The sequence below is a fragment of the Crassostrea angulata genome, chromosome 3 (genome assembly GCF_025612915.1).
Source record: "Crassostrea angulata isolate pt1a10 chromosome 3, ASM2561291v2, whole genome shotgun sequence".
NCBI classification, from domain to species: domain Eukaryota; kingdom Metazoa; phylum Mollusca; class Bivalvia; order Ostreida; family Ostreidae; genus Magallana; species Magallana angulata.
This window is the reverse complement of record NC_069113.1, coordinates 11413996-11427984: the sequence shown is the minus strand read 5'-3', so window position 1 is coordinate 11427984 and position 13989 is coordinate 11413996. Positions and strand designations below refer to the sequence as shown.

Here is a 13989-nt window from a genome sequence, read left to right as displayed (position 1 = left end):
AACAGTCAAAAGTCTCAATGCCTCTTAGTACATCTAAATAAAAACTAGAATCAAGAACACAAGTACAAAAGTGTGTTTATTTTGGATGTAGAAAAAAAGACATCTTTGGATTGTTCATCATCATTATCACAATATAAACTACAGGCTAGAGGTCGCGGTTCTGTGAGGTGATTGACACCGCTTGGTGTCGGAGATCAGGATTTCTCTCGGAAAACATACACAAAGACCAATGAGGCCATCTACAACAACACGTCGCTCATCAAAGATTCCAGGTGTCCATCGTCCAAAGATTTTGATCATTATAATACAATAGATTAAGTTAACTGACATACTGTTCATTGCACTTTGAGTTTTTTCGGACTTGACAATTTCTGCATAGCACTGTACAAGAAGTGGAAATTCTGGAAAAACAAATGGGTAATAATCAGTACACAGAAAAATACTGTACTCAGTAAAAGCATCTTCAACTAAATATAAGTCCAAAATTTATGAATTGGATCCTGTTTTCAGATGTTCTTGTTAACAATTTATTCTACTTCAGAGATATAATTTATCTTAACAATGTATCATGAAAGAGTAGTTGAAATGACTCCTAAACAAAATTTCATTCAAAGACAAACCCAAAACAATGCATCCTGGTAAAAAATTCCACATACAGGTTATTGGATTTTTTTTTCACACTCAGGGCTAATGTCATGTTTCGTGTACATTTTATTTTTTGTTACGAAAGATTTGTCGTACGACTTAATTTTTTATGTTGGAAAACCGCGCCATACTCGATGTATGCACAACTCTGATTCTCTGTATCGAGGCTTGTAATCCACAGTGTAAGTCTTTTGACATTTGTAAACTAGGTTATTTCAACATATTTTTATGTGAATTATCTGTATGTTTCATGTCAGTAATGCTAAACGATGCATATTCTTGAAATCTTGTATTTTATGTTTACCATGTGCTCGGTGTATGGGGCGCCATTTTGTCCATCATATTTCTGGTCATTTAATTTCGAGTTGCAGTTGATTAATTTACTTTAACTTGCTGTTTATCATATGAATAGACTGAATTCAACTGTTTAAATCATATGTGTAAGGTTTCATAATCTAATTGCAAACTCTGTCCTAATATTTTTTGTATGGAAACCTGTACCAGTCATTGATTGTTACATTTTTTTTTGTTACAGCTTTTTACCGTCGTCTGAGACGGTTATCTGTCTCCCAAATAAACTGATTTCACCGACACTTGTGAGTCCGACTTTTATTGGGGCAGAACAGTAAAAAGACTAGGATGTCTACCTCAGCAGAGCAGATCACTCCCGACTCAACAGAGGGCACCCAGGTCACTCCTGACCCTACAGAGGATGCCCGGGAATCACAGACGACTGATGGCAAGAGGCAGTACGTCACACAAGATGAAGAGGAGTATCAGGAAGAGTACTATCAGGATGAGGACTCCTTTGCCGACATCTTAGCGAAGAAGAGGGCTGATGTAAGCCGAGCAAAGGCTAGGATGGCATACACCGCCAGAGAATTGGAGCTCAGGAAACAACGAGTGGAACTCGATGCTGCAATGGAAATGCTACATCTCGAGAGAGAGGCTGCAGAAGCTGAAGCTGATTGTCAAGCCTTTGAATCGACCATGATACAGATGTCACCTATGAAGAGACGAACGAGTTCCTTAGGCGAAGTCAGCAACTTTAAACCAGGACAGGATCAATCCACTCCACGTCAACCTTCTGCATCGCCAGGACTACTGACCGGTACTTCCGATCCGACTCAACTTGACCCGGATGCACAACCCTATGTACCTGCAGCACAGCCTTTGGTTCCTGACACACAGCCGTCCGTGCCTGTCGCACAACCGTACGTGCCTACTGCACAGCCTTATGTGCCTGCCGCACAACCTTACGTGCCTGCCGCACAACCTCACGTGCCTGCCGCCCTGCCGCACAGCCTCATGTGCCTGCCGCACAGCCTTACGTGCCTGCTGCACAACCTCACATGCCTGCCGCACAACCTCACGTGCCTGCCGCACAACCTTACGTGCCTGCCGCACAACCTCACGTGCCTGCCGCACAACCTCACGTGCCTGCCGCACAACCTCACGTGCCTGCCGCACAGCCATCCATGCCTGCCGCGCAGCCTCATGTGCCTGCCGCACACCCTCACGTGCCTACCGCACACCCTCACGTGCCTGTCGCACAACCGTATGTGGCTGCCTCACACCCCTTATCACCACTTGTGACTGATCAGGGACCACAAGTAACTGATGTTACCCGATTCCTCCTGAGGAAGGACTTGCTATTCTCCAGACTTACTCACTTTGACGATAGACCAGAATCATACAGTGCCTGGAAACACAGCTTTATGTGTGTAGTGAATGAGCTTCAAGTCTTGGACTCCGAGCAGATGGACCTTCTTATCAAGTACTTAGGTCCGGAATCTAAGAAGCACGCAACAAGCATGAGGACATCCAACATCTTCGACATCTCAAGAGGACTAAGAAGACTTTGGGAAAGGTTGGATGAGCGCTATGGTGCACCAGAACATGTGGAAGCATCCGTAAGAGCCAAACTGTTGAGTTTCCCAAAGCTTGGCAACAGAGATCATCAAAAACTTTACGATCTGTCAGACATTCTTATGGAGATGAAGTTTTTGAAGGAGGATCCGAAGTACAGTGCAATGTTGGCCTATCTAGACTCATCCTCAGGGATTAGACCCATCATTTCAAAACTTCCGTATGGCCTGCAGGAGAAATGGACCAACAGAGCCATGAAGTACAAGCTTGAACATCAGACTGTGTTTCCACCCTTTGGTGTGTTTGTTGACTTCATGAAGGAGATGAGCAGAGTGAAAAACGACCCAAGTTTTGCGTATCACACTGACGCTAACCACAACGAAAAGCAGCCTATGAACGTTCCAAGGGGAAGAGTGAACACGAAGAAAACCACAGTGTATCAACCAACAGGATCCGGAAATCTGAGCGAGCCGAAGCTTGATGTGTGTATAATTCACACCGGTCCGGGTGTTAAACACAGTGTCAATAACTGTCGAGTGTTTAAGGCCAAGCCTATTGAAGAACGTATGAAGTTGCTCCGTGAACACAGACTCTGTTTTCGGTGTTGTTCCGCAAGTCATAGGAAACAAGACTGTAAAGAGGCCATCATGTGCAAGGAATGCGGAAGTGAGTTCCACACTACGTCTCTCCATGTTGATTCGTCACCAGCTCCTACCACTGGAAGGGCCTCATCAGTTCATGGCGGGGAGGAGGCTCCTAGGCGTCAGCAAGTAACAAAAGAACAGCACGTCACAACCATAAACAGCAACTGCACAGAAGTAGGGAAGGAATTTAAGGGAAAATCTTGTGCAAGAATTGTTCCCGCGACTGTCACCTATGATGGAAGAGCTGTCTCTCTGTATGCTATGCTTGACGACCAGAGTAACAAGACCTTGGCTAAGAAGGAATTGTTTGACTTGCTGAACATCAATACAGAGACAATACCTTACCTGATGACGTCATGTTCTGGACAAGTGACAACCTTCGGGAGAACTGCCTCAGGACTCTATATTGAATCAGCCAGGGGTGAGACCAGACTACCCTTGCCGTGCACGTTAGAGTGTGATGAAATACCGAACAACTACCAAGAGATCCCTACACCTGACGTTGCTCTTCAGCACAAGCACATGCGGGATATAGCCGGCGACATCCTACCCATTGACGCTTCAAGAAAAATTCTGTTGCTGATAGGAAGAGACCTTCCTCAAGTCCACCATGTTCTTGAGCAGCGCATAGGACGTGACCACGAACCATTTGCACAGAGGTCACCCCTTGGTTGGACGATCATCGGCGACACATGCTTGTCTGGACAACACAGACCAAGAGCTGCGAATGTGTACAAGACCTTCATCACGGACAGCGGACGTGGAACTATTCTTGAACCATGTGCCCAGTACTTATCCGTGAGAGAGAAGCTTCCAACCAGAGATGTGACAAACAGATTACGGGTATCTGACACTTCATCTGATGAACACTTATTCAGACGCACACCAGATGATAACAAAGTGGGATCATCAGTGGAAGATAGGATGTTTATGGACATCATGAACAAAGAACTATTGATAGGTGAGGATGGAAAGTGGGTAGCTCCCCTACCCTTCCGCCAACCAAGATTACGACTACCAAACAACTATGAGGTTGCATTGAGACGTGCACGAGCCTTGGACGCAAGTCTCAAGAGAGATCCAGTAAAGAAGGAACACTTTGCGACCTTTATGACAAAGCTGTTCGACAACGATCATGCTGAGAAAGCACCCACTTCCAAGTCAACGCAGGAGCAGTGGTTTCTTCCTCTCTTCGGGGTCTACCACCCTCAGAAACCTCACCAGATCCGGGGCGTATTTGATTCCTCTGCGAAGTTCAAGGGAACCTCTTTGAACGACCAACTGCTGTCTGGCCCGAACCTCACCAACAGCTTGCTTGGAGTGTTGCTTCGTTTCAGGAAGGAGATGATTGCTGTCGTAGCAGACGTGCAGCACATGTTTCACTGCTTCACCGTCAGAGAAGAGCACAGAGACTTTCTCAGCTTCCTTTGGTACAAGGACAACGAGATCGGAACGGAACTAACAGAATTCCGAATGAAGGTCCACGTTTTTGGTAATAGTCCTTCTCCGGCCATAGCGACACTGGGCCTCAGGAAGATCTCAGAACTATCTGAGGAAAGCCATGGACCTGATGTCAAGGAGTTCATCAAGAGGAACTTCTACGTTGATGATGGTCTGACATCATGCTCAACAAGCCAAGAAGCAGTAGACCTGATGTGCAGAACCCAGGACGCATTGAAGCAATACGGGAACCTAAGGCTCCACAAGTTCGCATCAAACAGCGCGGATGTCATGAAGGCGTTTGAGCCACGAGACTTAGCACAGGACATCTACGACCTGAACCTTGATGAGGACCAGCTCGTGCAACGGAGTCTTGGTATGCGATGGAACTTGTCGAGTGATATGTTCGAGTTCCGCATCTCTACTGATGACAAGCCCACAACACGCAGAGGTGTACTGTCGACAGTGAACAGCCTCTTCGATCCATTAGGCTTTCTCTCACCTGTTATCATCAGCGGGAAACTCATTCTTAGAGACGTAGTGACCTGTACCTCAGACTGGGATGAGCCGCTGCCGGACCATATTCTGGCAAGCTGGGAAGAGTGGAGTTCATCTCTGAAGGAGTTGGAGAAGATCCACATACCCAGAACAACCGTGGTACATCTTAGCAAGGCAGTAAGAAAGGAACTGTGGACATATGCGGACGCGTCAGAGAAAGCCATAGCTGCCGTTTCTTACATGAAGGTGTACTACGAAGATGGCTCTGCGATGACTGGATTTCTACTAGGGAAGTCTAAAGTGGCACCAGTATCAGGCCATACCATACCCCGTTTAGAGCTTTGTGCAGCTGTTCTAGCCATTGAGATATCGCAGATAGTCATGGATCACATGGACATAATGTTCGACTCGGTGAAGTATTTTTCCGACAGTCGTGTGGTATTGGGGTATATCCACAATGATAAGAGACGATTTTTTATTTACGTCTCCAACAGGGTCGAGAAAATCAGGAGCCTTAGTGAGCCGTCGCAGTGGAACTTTGTGCCGACACACCTCAACCCTGCTGACGAGGGCACTAGAGGCGTAGTTCCTAAGGACATTGGAGAGTGTGCTTGGCTTAGAGGAACTACTCACCTGCAGCGCATTGACGACGAAACCAAGGCAGAAGGGTTTCCCCTACAGGAACCTCTGTCAGACAGAGAAGTCAGACCTGTATGTTTGAAGACTGAGTGTGAACCTATGCTTGGAACTCAGAGATATGAGAGATTTTCCAGCTGGGACAGATTGGTCGAGGGTATCGCCCTGCTCCAGCGATTCATCATAAGCAGAAAGGGAGGTAAATCACAGATTTTACCGAAGTCCATAGACTACTCTCAAAGAGCAGAAAACTACATTATCAAGACAGTGCAAAGAGAAGTCTATTGTGAGGAGATTTACTGTCTGAGGTCCAAACAACCATTGCCGAAGAATAGCAGCATTCTTGCATTGAGTCCGTTCCTCGACGACGATGGTATTGTTAGAGTTGGTGGACGCTTAAGACATCTCAACGATGCGACTGTCTGCAAGAACCCTATACTGATACCGGGGAAGCATCACATTGCGACCTTACTTGTACGCAAGTACCATCAACTGGTGCAACACCAAGGGCGCCACTTTACGGAGGGAAAGGTCAGGTCCTGTGGGTTCTGGGTCACCGGCTGCAAGCGCCTTGTTTCGTCCCTCATTCACAAGTGTGTTACTTGTCGGCGACAACGTGGGAGCTTCGCAACCCAGAAGATGTCTGACTTGCCTACAGACCGCATACTGCCAGGAGAGCCACCGTTCACTTCGGTGGGAGTAGATATCTTTGGGCCCTGGGACGTCGTGACTCGTCGCACTCGGGGAGTTCCAGCCAACGGCAAACGATGGGCAGCACTGTTCACATGTCTGGTGACACGCGCAGTCCATGTCGAGGTAGTAGAGGAGATGTCCGCATCATCCTTCATCAACGCCCTGAAGCGCTTTACAGCCATACGAGGACAGGCAAAGGAGTACCGTTCCGACAGAGGAACCAACTTTGTTGGCGCTACCGACCCTCTACAGATCGACGCAATCAACGTGGAAGATCGTCAGGTCAAGGATTTCCTGCACTCTCGGGGAACAACCTGGATTTTCAACCCGCCCCATGCATCCCATATGGGTGGAGCTTGGGAGCGCATGATAGGGTTGACACGGCGCATATTGGACAACATGTTGAAGGATCATTCAGCACAGGGTCTTACGCACGAGGTACTTACCACCTTTCTGGCCGAGGCAAGTGCGATCATAAATTCTCGCCCACTTACCGCCGTTTCGTCAGATCCAGACTCGCCTTTTGTCCTTACCCCAAGCATTTTGCTTACTCAGAAGACGGATGTACCGACCGAAGCTGTATGCGACACAACTGCTAAGGACCTCTTCAAGGTACAGTGGAAGAGAGTACAGCACCTCGCCAAGATGTTCTGGGACAAATGGAAGAAGGAATACCTGCATACCTTGCAAGCGCGTAAGAAGTGGCATCATGGTCAACGTAACATTAGTGTTGGTGACATAGTGTTGTTAAAGGATGTCGAAACCCATCGCAACAACTGGCCGCTTGGACGCATTACTGCAACGTTTCCTGGCAAGGACAACTTGGTTCGCAAGGTTGAAGTACGTGTCAGCAAGGACGGCAAGACCACCTCTTACGTCAGACCAGTGACGGAACTCATTTTATTATTGGAGAACTGAATGTTTTCTGTACTAAATTGTATTCAAATCTTGTGTGATATAATTTTATATATCAGACGGGGAGTGTCATGTTTCGTGTACATTTTATTTTTTGTTACGAAAGATTTGTCGTACGACTTAATTTTTTATGTTGGAAAACCGCGCCATACTCGATGTATGCACAACTCTGATTCTCTGTATCGAGGCTTGTAATCCACAGTGTAAGTCTTTTGACATTTGTAAACTAGGTTATTTCAACATATTTTTATGTGAATTATCTGTATGTTTCATGTCAGTAATGCTAAACGATGCATATTCTTGAAATCTTGTATTTTATGTTTACCATGTGCTCGGTGTATGGGGCGCCATTTTGTCCATCATATTTCTGGTCATTTAATTTCGAGTTGCAGTTGATTAATTTACTTTAACTTGCTGTTTATCATATGAATAGACTGAATTCAACTGTTTAAATCATATGTGTAAGGTTTCATAATCTAATTGCAAACTCTGTCCTAATATTTTTTGTATGGAAACCTGTACCAGTCATTGATTGTTACATTTTTTTTTGTTACAGCTTTTTACCGTCGTCTGAGACGGTTATCTGTCTCCCAAATAAACTGATTTCACCGACACTTGTGAGTCCGACTTTTATTGGGGCAGAACAGCTAATGTGATAATCTTAAGTACAATTAAAGACATTTCTGGCAGTTTATCACAAAAAGTTTTCAATCTGCTGTAATCACATCTAACCATTTACCAGTAGACCAGAAATTGAAATGAATTTACATACCTGCACAGCAAGGTAGACAACAGCTAAATATCCTACGATAGCTACAGCTAGGAACAAGTCAAATATGGCAGGTTTTACACTGCAACAGAGAACGAAGTCATAAGACCTAACTTGCATTTGATCATATACTTATCTAATTACAACACATTCAATACAAGGATTTCATTTTACTCTTCATAAAATTAATTTGAGTTCAATATACTGGTACAAGGGACGAGCATGTCAATCCAAAGTGTACAGTACAGAAAATAATTTTAAAAACATTTTTAAAAATTTTTCTCTCATATATTTAAAGATGGATTGTAAAAACCTTAATTTTATTAAAGAGTATGAGCATATACTGGTCCTGATAAAATGACCCCTCATCTAATTTGTTAATGAAGCATAGAGTTTTATCAATATGAGGCTGTTTCCCCTAGGATGAGACAGAATTCATACTTACTTGTAAGCACTCATTGTGTATGTTGCACCATCATAGAACTGAAATTCTGGATCTCTGCCAAAAAAAAATATAAATTCAATGTCTTTATCTCAATAAACTAGATTTGGTTATCATAATTATTAAATTAAGAATAATCCAACTTTAATGTAATAAATTTCAATATTAACCTTTCAAAATCTACTGTTATACCATTAAGTAATTTAGTTTTGCATACAGGATGATTATTTTTTATGTTTCCTATAAAACTGTTACAGATACTGAATGTATATAGAAGCAAAGTGAACAAACAAAACTTGATGTATAAATCCTATCCATCATCCAACAATTAATTAAGAACTTAAAGGACTACAAGTAAAACATGAAAGACATATGCACAGAAACTGAACTCATTTAGTCGACCCCACAAACCTCTTGTCTGCTTTGAATGTTGTTCTCTTGACGTCTTTGAGGTAGCGACTCATGGCCTCCTCCAGGTTGCTATGGAGACTGTGGTCCTTGGGCAGTAGCTGGGTGGCGCGAGGCTGAGATGTGAGCTGGCCCAGCCAGGCTTCCACCAAATCCTGCTGGACTCCCTGCACAAAAAACACAATGTTAATGTTGTAATTTTATATCGAACAAAATACAACCTCAACACCAACGCTAAAACAAGTATTATTGTAGATTTCACACTCCTACTGGTGAAATTTGACCAGTTAGTTCTTTCCACTTAAAATAGCATAACTTACAATTGACAGATTTTAAGTCCAATGTTTAGACTCTAGTTTAAGTACCGATATGTCAACAGGATGAATGATAGAAAATCATCAAGGTATTACCATTGTGATGCAAAAGGCATCTTCGCTAGCCAAGGGTTTTCGGTCCACTTTGCTCCCCATAAACCCTTGGCGGATTTCATTACGAAAACTCGCTGATGTGGTGGCGCTATCAAGCGAGCAACTTGAGTTGCGCCCCTTGCATATTTACATTTTAATCGAATTTAACAACAGGTTATATATACAATACGGCATTAAAACAACTTGAAAACATGTTGACTACGGAATATCGGAACATAATTAGCGATGCTATTAAATACGAATTAAGTTATAACCTAGGGAAAGCACGGAATGTTTTATTCATAGTGTTTTGTAAGGACCTGTACCGGGAGTGAAAAAGTCGCCGATTTATATGAGAGCTTTCATGCCATAAAATCAGGTATCGTTGTCGTGAATATTGCGGACCAAAGAATTTAAATAAAACAGAGCTCACTGAACCTTTAAAAGCAATAACCATAAGCAGGAACGTACGTGTATATACTAACGGGATATTTGCCATGTTTGCTTCCCATGCTATCACGCGAGCCTTGGCAAGTTTGTAGAACTATGGTCAATCCCAGTAAAATATATATGTTTTTAAAGCGATCTGGTTAGACCATCGTTGGGGAGGCACTGTGTGTCTCAACTGGTTAAAAGCACCGAATGTTTTACCAAAGATCACACATATGTTTTCTTTTAAAGTTTATATTTACAAGCACTGCGATTGGATCAGCTACTCGCGGCTGCAGCCAATCATAAAACAGAGCCTGTCACCGAGTTTTCGTAATGAAATCCGCCAAGGGTTTATGGGGAGCAGAGTGGACCGAAAACCCTTGGCTAGCGAAGATGTGCAAAAGGATGCTAATTATTGTAAACCAACTTTGATTCTTGTGTAAGAAATTTTTTTCATGAGGTTCGTGAGAGCCTTGTTGTAACTAACCACAAATCAGTCTTAGCTAAACAGATGTACCGATAGATGACAACATGGATAAGACTTGATAGCCAAATTTAGTAGTCGTGAACCAGGTTTTCTCCAGTAAACCACAAAACAGAGTCGTTGCTAATGAAAGTTAGTTTTCATTATCCCACTTGTCACTCAGCACTTCCTTCATATAACCCCCTCACTTAAAGAAATCAATTTCTATCTTGCAATGTACTTTGAAAAAAAAAAATCATCATTTTGTAAGGCCATTACAATGACCTTTTCGAAACCATTGTGGTTTTGGTATATGGATGTCAGAATGTTAAGGCAGAGTAAAGTGTAAAACCTCTTACCAGTCCTCCTGAGAATAGCTGCAGGTTTCCATGACTACTGACATTGTACACATATCTAGCTAGTGCTTCAGCAACAATTTCAATATTTCTGCTCAGCTTTCCCACATCAACACTTTCCCTATTATTGCAAAGAAAATTTGTCATTATTGTAAGTATTAACATAGTCATAATTTTTATAACTGAGCAATACTTCGGCAATACATGTAAATATTTGAACCATGCTCATAAAAACTGGCTCATAGTTAGCCAAAATCTTTATCATTCAAGTTATACCATACCTCTGGTCTAAAATTGTACTTCTATCTGGGTCCTTGTGTGAGTTAAAGTGAGAGATAGTGAATGCAGGCAGGCGTTTGATGCTAAATCTCTCATGTTCCCATGCCAAGAAGTCATCAGCCAAGTTGATCTTTTTGTGCACCATTTCAAATTTGACACCAGGATAGAATGACTTGAGCACATTTTGCAGATTCTACAAAAAACCCAAATCACAATCTCTGTAATAAGTTACTAATACAATATTTTTAACTTTTTATGTCAAGTGCTTTCTTCATATCTCAACGTATAATTAACCAATTATTTATCTTCAAACATTTCTACACACTAAATAAATCAATGAATTAAAAACTATTGCAAGCAATTTATGAAGTATGAGGACAGGAACCGTCAATAAACATTCATTACTCTGTGATATAGATTTTCTAGAACACAAAAATACCTGTAGGAAGTGATGGCCAGGTGAGTCTTCTTTGGGAGGTTTGGAGACATGAAGGTACATCTCGTCTGATTTACCTATCCCGTCTAGACACAGGACGTAAGCCACATCTGACAGCAAGTTGGAATCTGCCAAAAAAGCATTTTGGTTAGTTTTCATTCTTAAATCTGTACATATCCGCAATACAATATGCTACAACCATCTGGGAACCAGTGGCTCTCATAGCTAAAAACGTTCCAATGGTTTACACAGTATAACATGATGCTGTAAAATATTCTTTTTTTATAAAAAAAAAAAAAAAACAACTTGCTCTCACCTTGAGAGTCTAGGTTGTCCTCAATCCACCTCTTTGTTCCTTGATAGTTAAATTTGCCTCCCCCAGACAGCAAGAAGACCAAATTAAATCTGTTCGTAAAATGAAGAAAATGTGAAAAAGATTTTCAAAAGAAAATACATCTTAATTAAAATATTGAAGTTAGAGTCCTACTGTCCAAGAAGAAATTATATTATGATAAATTATAGTTAATACTTGGCATGTGTCCTGGAGTTTGTGTAGAGTTTGGAAAACAAGCGAGCGAGTTCCAGCAGAGCTATGACTCCACTTCCATTGGCATCAGCACCAGTAGACAGGCTCTGTAATCATAACAGGTCAATGACAGTCCTCTTACCAATTACATACATGTATCTAAAGTATGAATTCCCCAATGCTTTTAATTTTTTTTCTTAAATTCAAATAAAATCATCTTTGTGAATTTGCTTTTGAAGAATATGAATCGGTTTCAGTGTCTAATGACTAAATATTGATTTTCAATGTTCTGACGACCAACATACCGGAGCGATTCCAAAGGAGTCGTAGTGGGCTACTACAGCCACAGTGGGTAGTTGTTCCTCAATGCCATAGCCTGACAAGTGACCCTGCAAGATGGAACACAGATTAGCTAAAAATTATTTGATATACATTCATAGCTAACTATACAGTAACCTTTATTAAAGGTTCAGCACAGCAAACAAACTGACAGAGAAATTGTAATGTTTATTTTTGTTAAACTGAATGCTTGATTTATTGAAAGCTGCTATGGAACAAGTTGCTATACCTATCTGTTTTACCTTTTTCTAACTAAACTTACCTGAATATTTGTGATTTGGAAGTCAGCAAGACTCTTGGCTTGGGATCCTGCTACAACCATCTGGAAACCATTGGCTGTGGCTCCACTCATCAGAGCTAAAATAATCAGGTCAACAGTTTCATAGACATTACACTAACAAAAATAAATGGGTGTACATTAACTTAGACTCTCTATACCTTCAATAGCAGTTGAAGCTTGATCCCCTGCATTTCCTCTGTGAATTTCTTCATAGATAGAAGACAGTTCTTCTGTTTCAAGAGCGAAATACACAGGGATTGTGGTTTCCTCTGCCAGCAAATCTCTCTCCAAAATTTGCAAATGCTGTCAAAATACATGTATATAGCAATGAATTCAAAATGAAGTTACCACTAGAATACTAATAACCAATCAACTCAATTGTCTCTATTTATTAGTACATTTAGTATGTAAATATATGTATGCTCTCTTAAGATTAGAAAAATTAAACAGTCTTCATTTTCTGCAATTCAAGTCTGAAATTTCTGTTTAGTGTAAATTCAGGATGTTTATTGTGAACCCTGGAATTACGAAAAAAAAAACCTGTGAGTGTTACTCACTTGCTTGTCCTCTTTGGAGATAGATGTGAGATCAGAGGGCAGGAGTACCAGCAGTGCCCCTGCGTTCTCTTGTATCAAGTCCCGGTACTTGGAAATTGACACTTCTTGGAGGCGGGCAACAATGCAGCGCCTCGTGATCATCTTGGCATCAACTGGGCGGGCTTCCATGTTAACTGGGGAACTGCGACAACCTGCATATAGATAACAGTACTAGGAATTCAATTTGAGTGCAATCAAAATCGGGTTGAACATCACCCCAGGCTCTTTCTCCTGGGAGAATCCAGGGGTTGGTACATTACCAAATTTAATGGGATGGGAGAAATAACGACCGTCTAGACCAGGATTTGCACACCACTACCGGATTGCTCAGTTGGTAGAGCACCTGACTAGAGATTCACCTGGCCCAGGTTTGAATCCTGGTCTGGTTTGTAATTATTTCTCCAACCCAGTTACACAATCTAAAAGCATAGCTATGCTATCTATCCACACTGACAACTTATGTTTGATGAATAGCTATTTTACATCGGAACTAATCAATGATTAAATGCAATGTACAGTAAACATTGTGCATTTATATCTATAATGTAAATCTTTACGATCAGAGTAGGATACTTTCCATAGCTCACACCATGTAGATCGTACTGTTGCATGCGAAGGGCAGCAAACTCGTGGGCCGCTGAGACTGGACTCACCGGGGATAGGATAATGAGGATAGGGATAAAAAATAAAAACGAAAAGGGGAAACTATTTTTAAACATTTCAAGCAACTCTCCAATATCACCGAGCACCATGGCTGCGGATCTAAAGAGCACCGACAAGTTCAAATACTTGTATCACAAATGCAACCTGAACTTGTAAGAATATTGAGCGTGGTCTGTTCTCTTTTATGAACTATGAACCCGATTTAAAAACATTTCAATTTTCAAATACAGAAAGGAAAGGGTGTATCCCAATT

At 42.0% G+C, this 13989-nt stretch overlaps 2 protein-coding genes across 2 annotated transcripts; one reads left to right on the top strand and one right to left on the bottom strand.

Moving 5' to 3' along the window:
• Nucleotides 1-58: 58 nt before the first annotated feature.
• Nucleotides 59-13921, bottom strand: LOC128177887 (nicalin-1-like). The gene is made up of 14 exons (XM_052844785.1): nucleotides 13652-13921; nucleotides 13035-13226; nucleotides 12636-12780; nucleotides 12460-12554; nucleotides 12164-12247; nucleotides 11862-11965; nucleotides 11649-11737; nucleotides 11336-11460; nucleotides 10899-11089; nucleotides 10621-10738; nucleotides 8963-9126; nucleotides 8555-8608; nucleotides 8113-8191; nucleotides 59-401 (listed from the first exon to the last, which is right to left on the bottom strand). Exons 1-14 carry the CDS (start codon nucleotides 13823-13825, stop codon nucleotides 336-338), a joined length of 1680 nt encoding a protein of 559 aa, XP_052700745.1. The 5' UTR covers nucleotides 13826-13921; the 3' UTR covers nucleotides 59-335.
• Nucleotides 1983-7954, top strand: LOC128177884 (uncharacterized). The gene is made up of 2 exons (XM_052844783.1): nucleotides 1983-7543; nucleotides 7897-7954. Exon 1 carries the CDS (start codon nucleotides 1998-2000, stop codon nucleotides 7341-7343), a length of 5346 nt encoding a protein of 1781 aa, XP_052700743.1. The 5' UTR covers nucleotides 1983-1997; the 3' UTR covers nucleotides 7344-7543; nucleotides 7897-7954.
• Nucleotides 13922-13989: the final 68 nt, after the last annotated feature.

What these genes read in the sequence shown, in the direction of transcription:
- LOC128177884 (XM_052844783.1), top strand. Translation starts at nt 1,998, where the DNA reads ATGCCTGCCGCACAACCTCACGTGCCTGCCGCACAACCTTACGTGCCT.
- LOC128177887 (XM_052844785.1), bottom strand. Translation starts at nt 13,825, where the DNA reads ATGGTGCTCGGTGATATTGGAGAGTTGCTTGAAATGTTTAAAAATAGT. An exon ending in TCCAAATCACAAATATTCAG is followed by an intron (nt 12,248 to 12,459) that starts GTAAGTTTAGTT and finishes TCCATCTTGCAG; the next exon opens with GGTCACTTGTCAGGCTATGG. An exon ending in TACACAATGAGTGCTTACAA is followed by an intron (nt 8,192 to 8,554) that starts GTAAGTATGAAT and finishes TCTCTGTTGCAG; the next exon opens with TGTAAAACCTGCCATATTTG.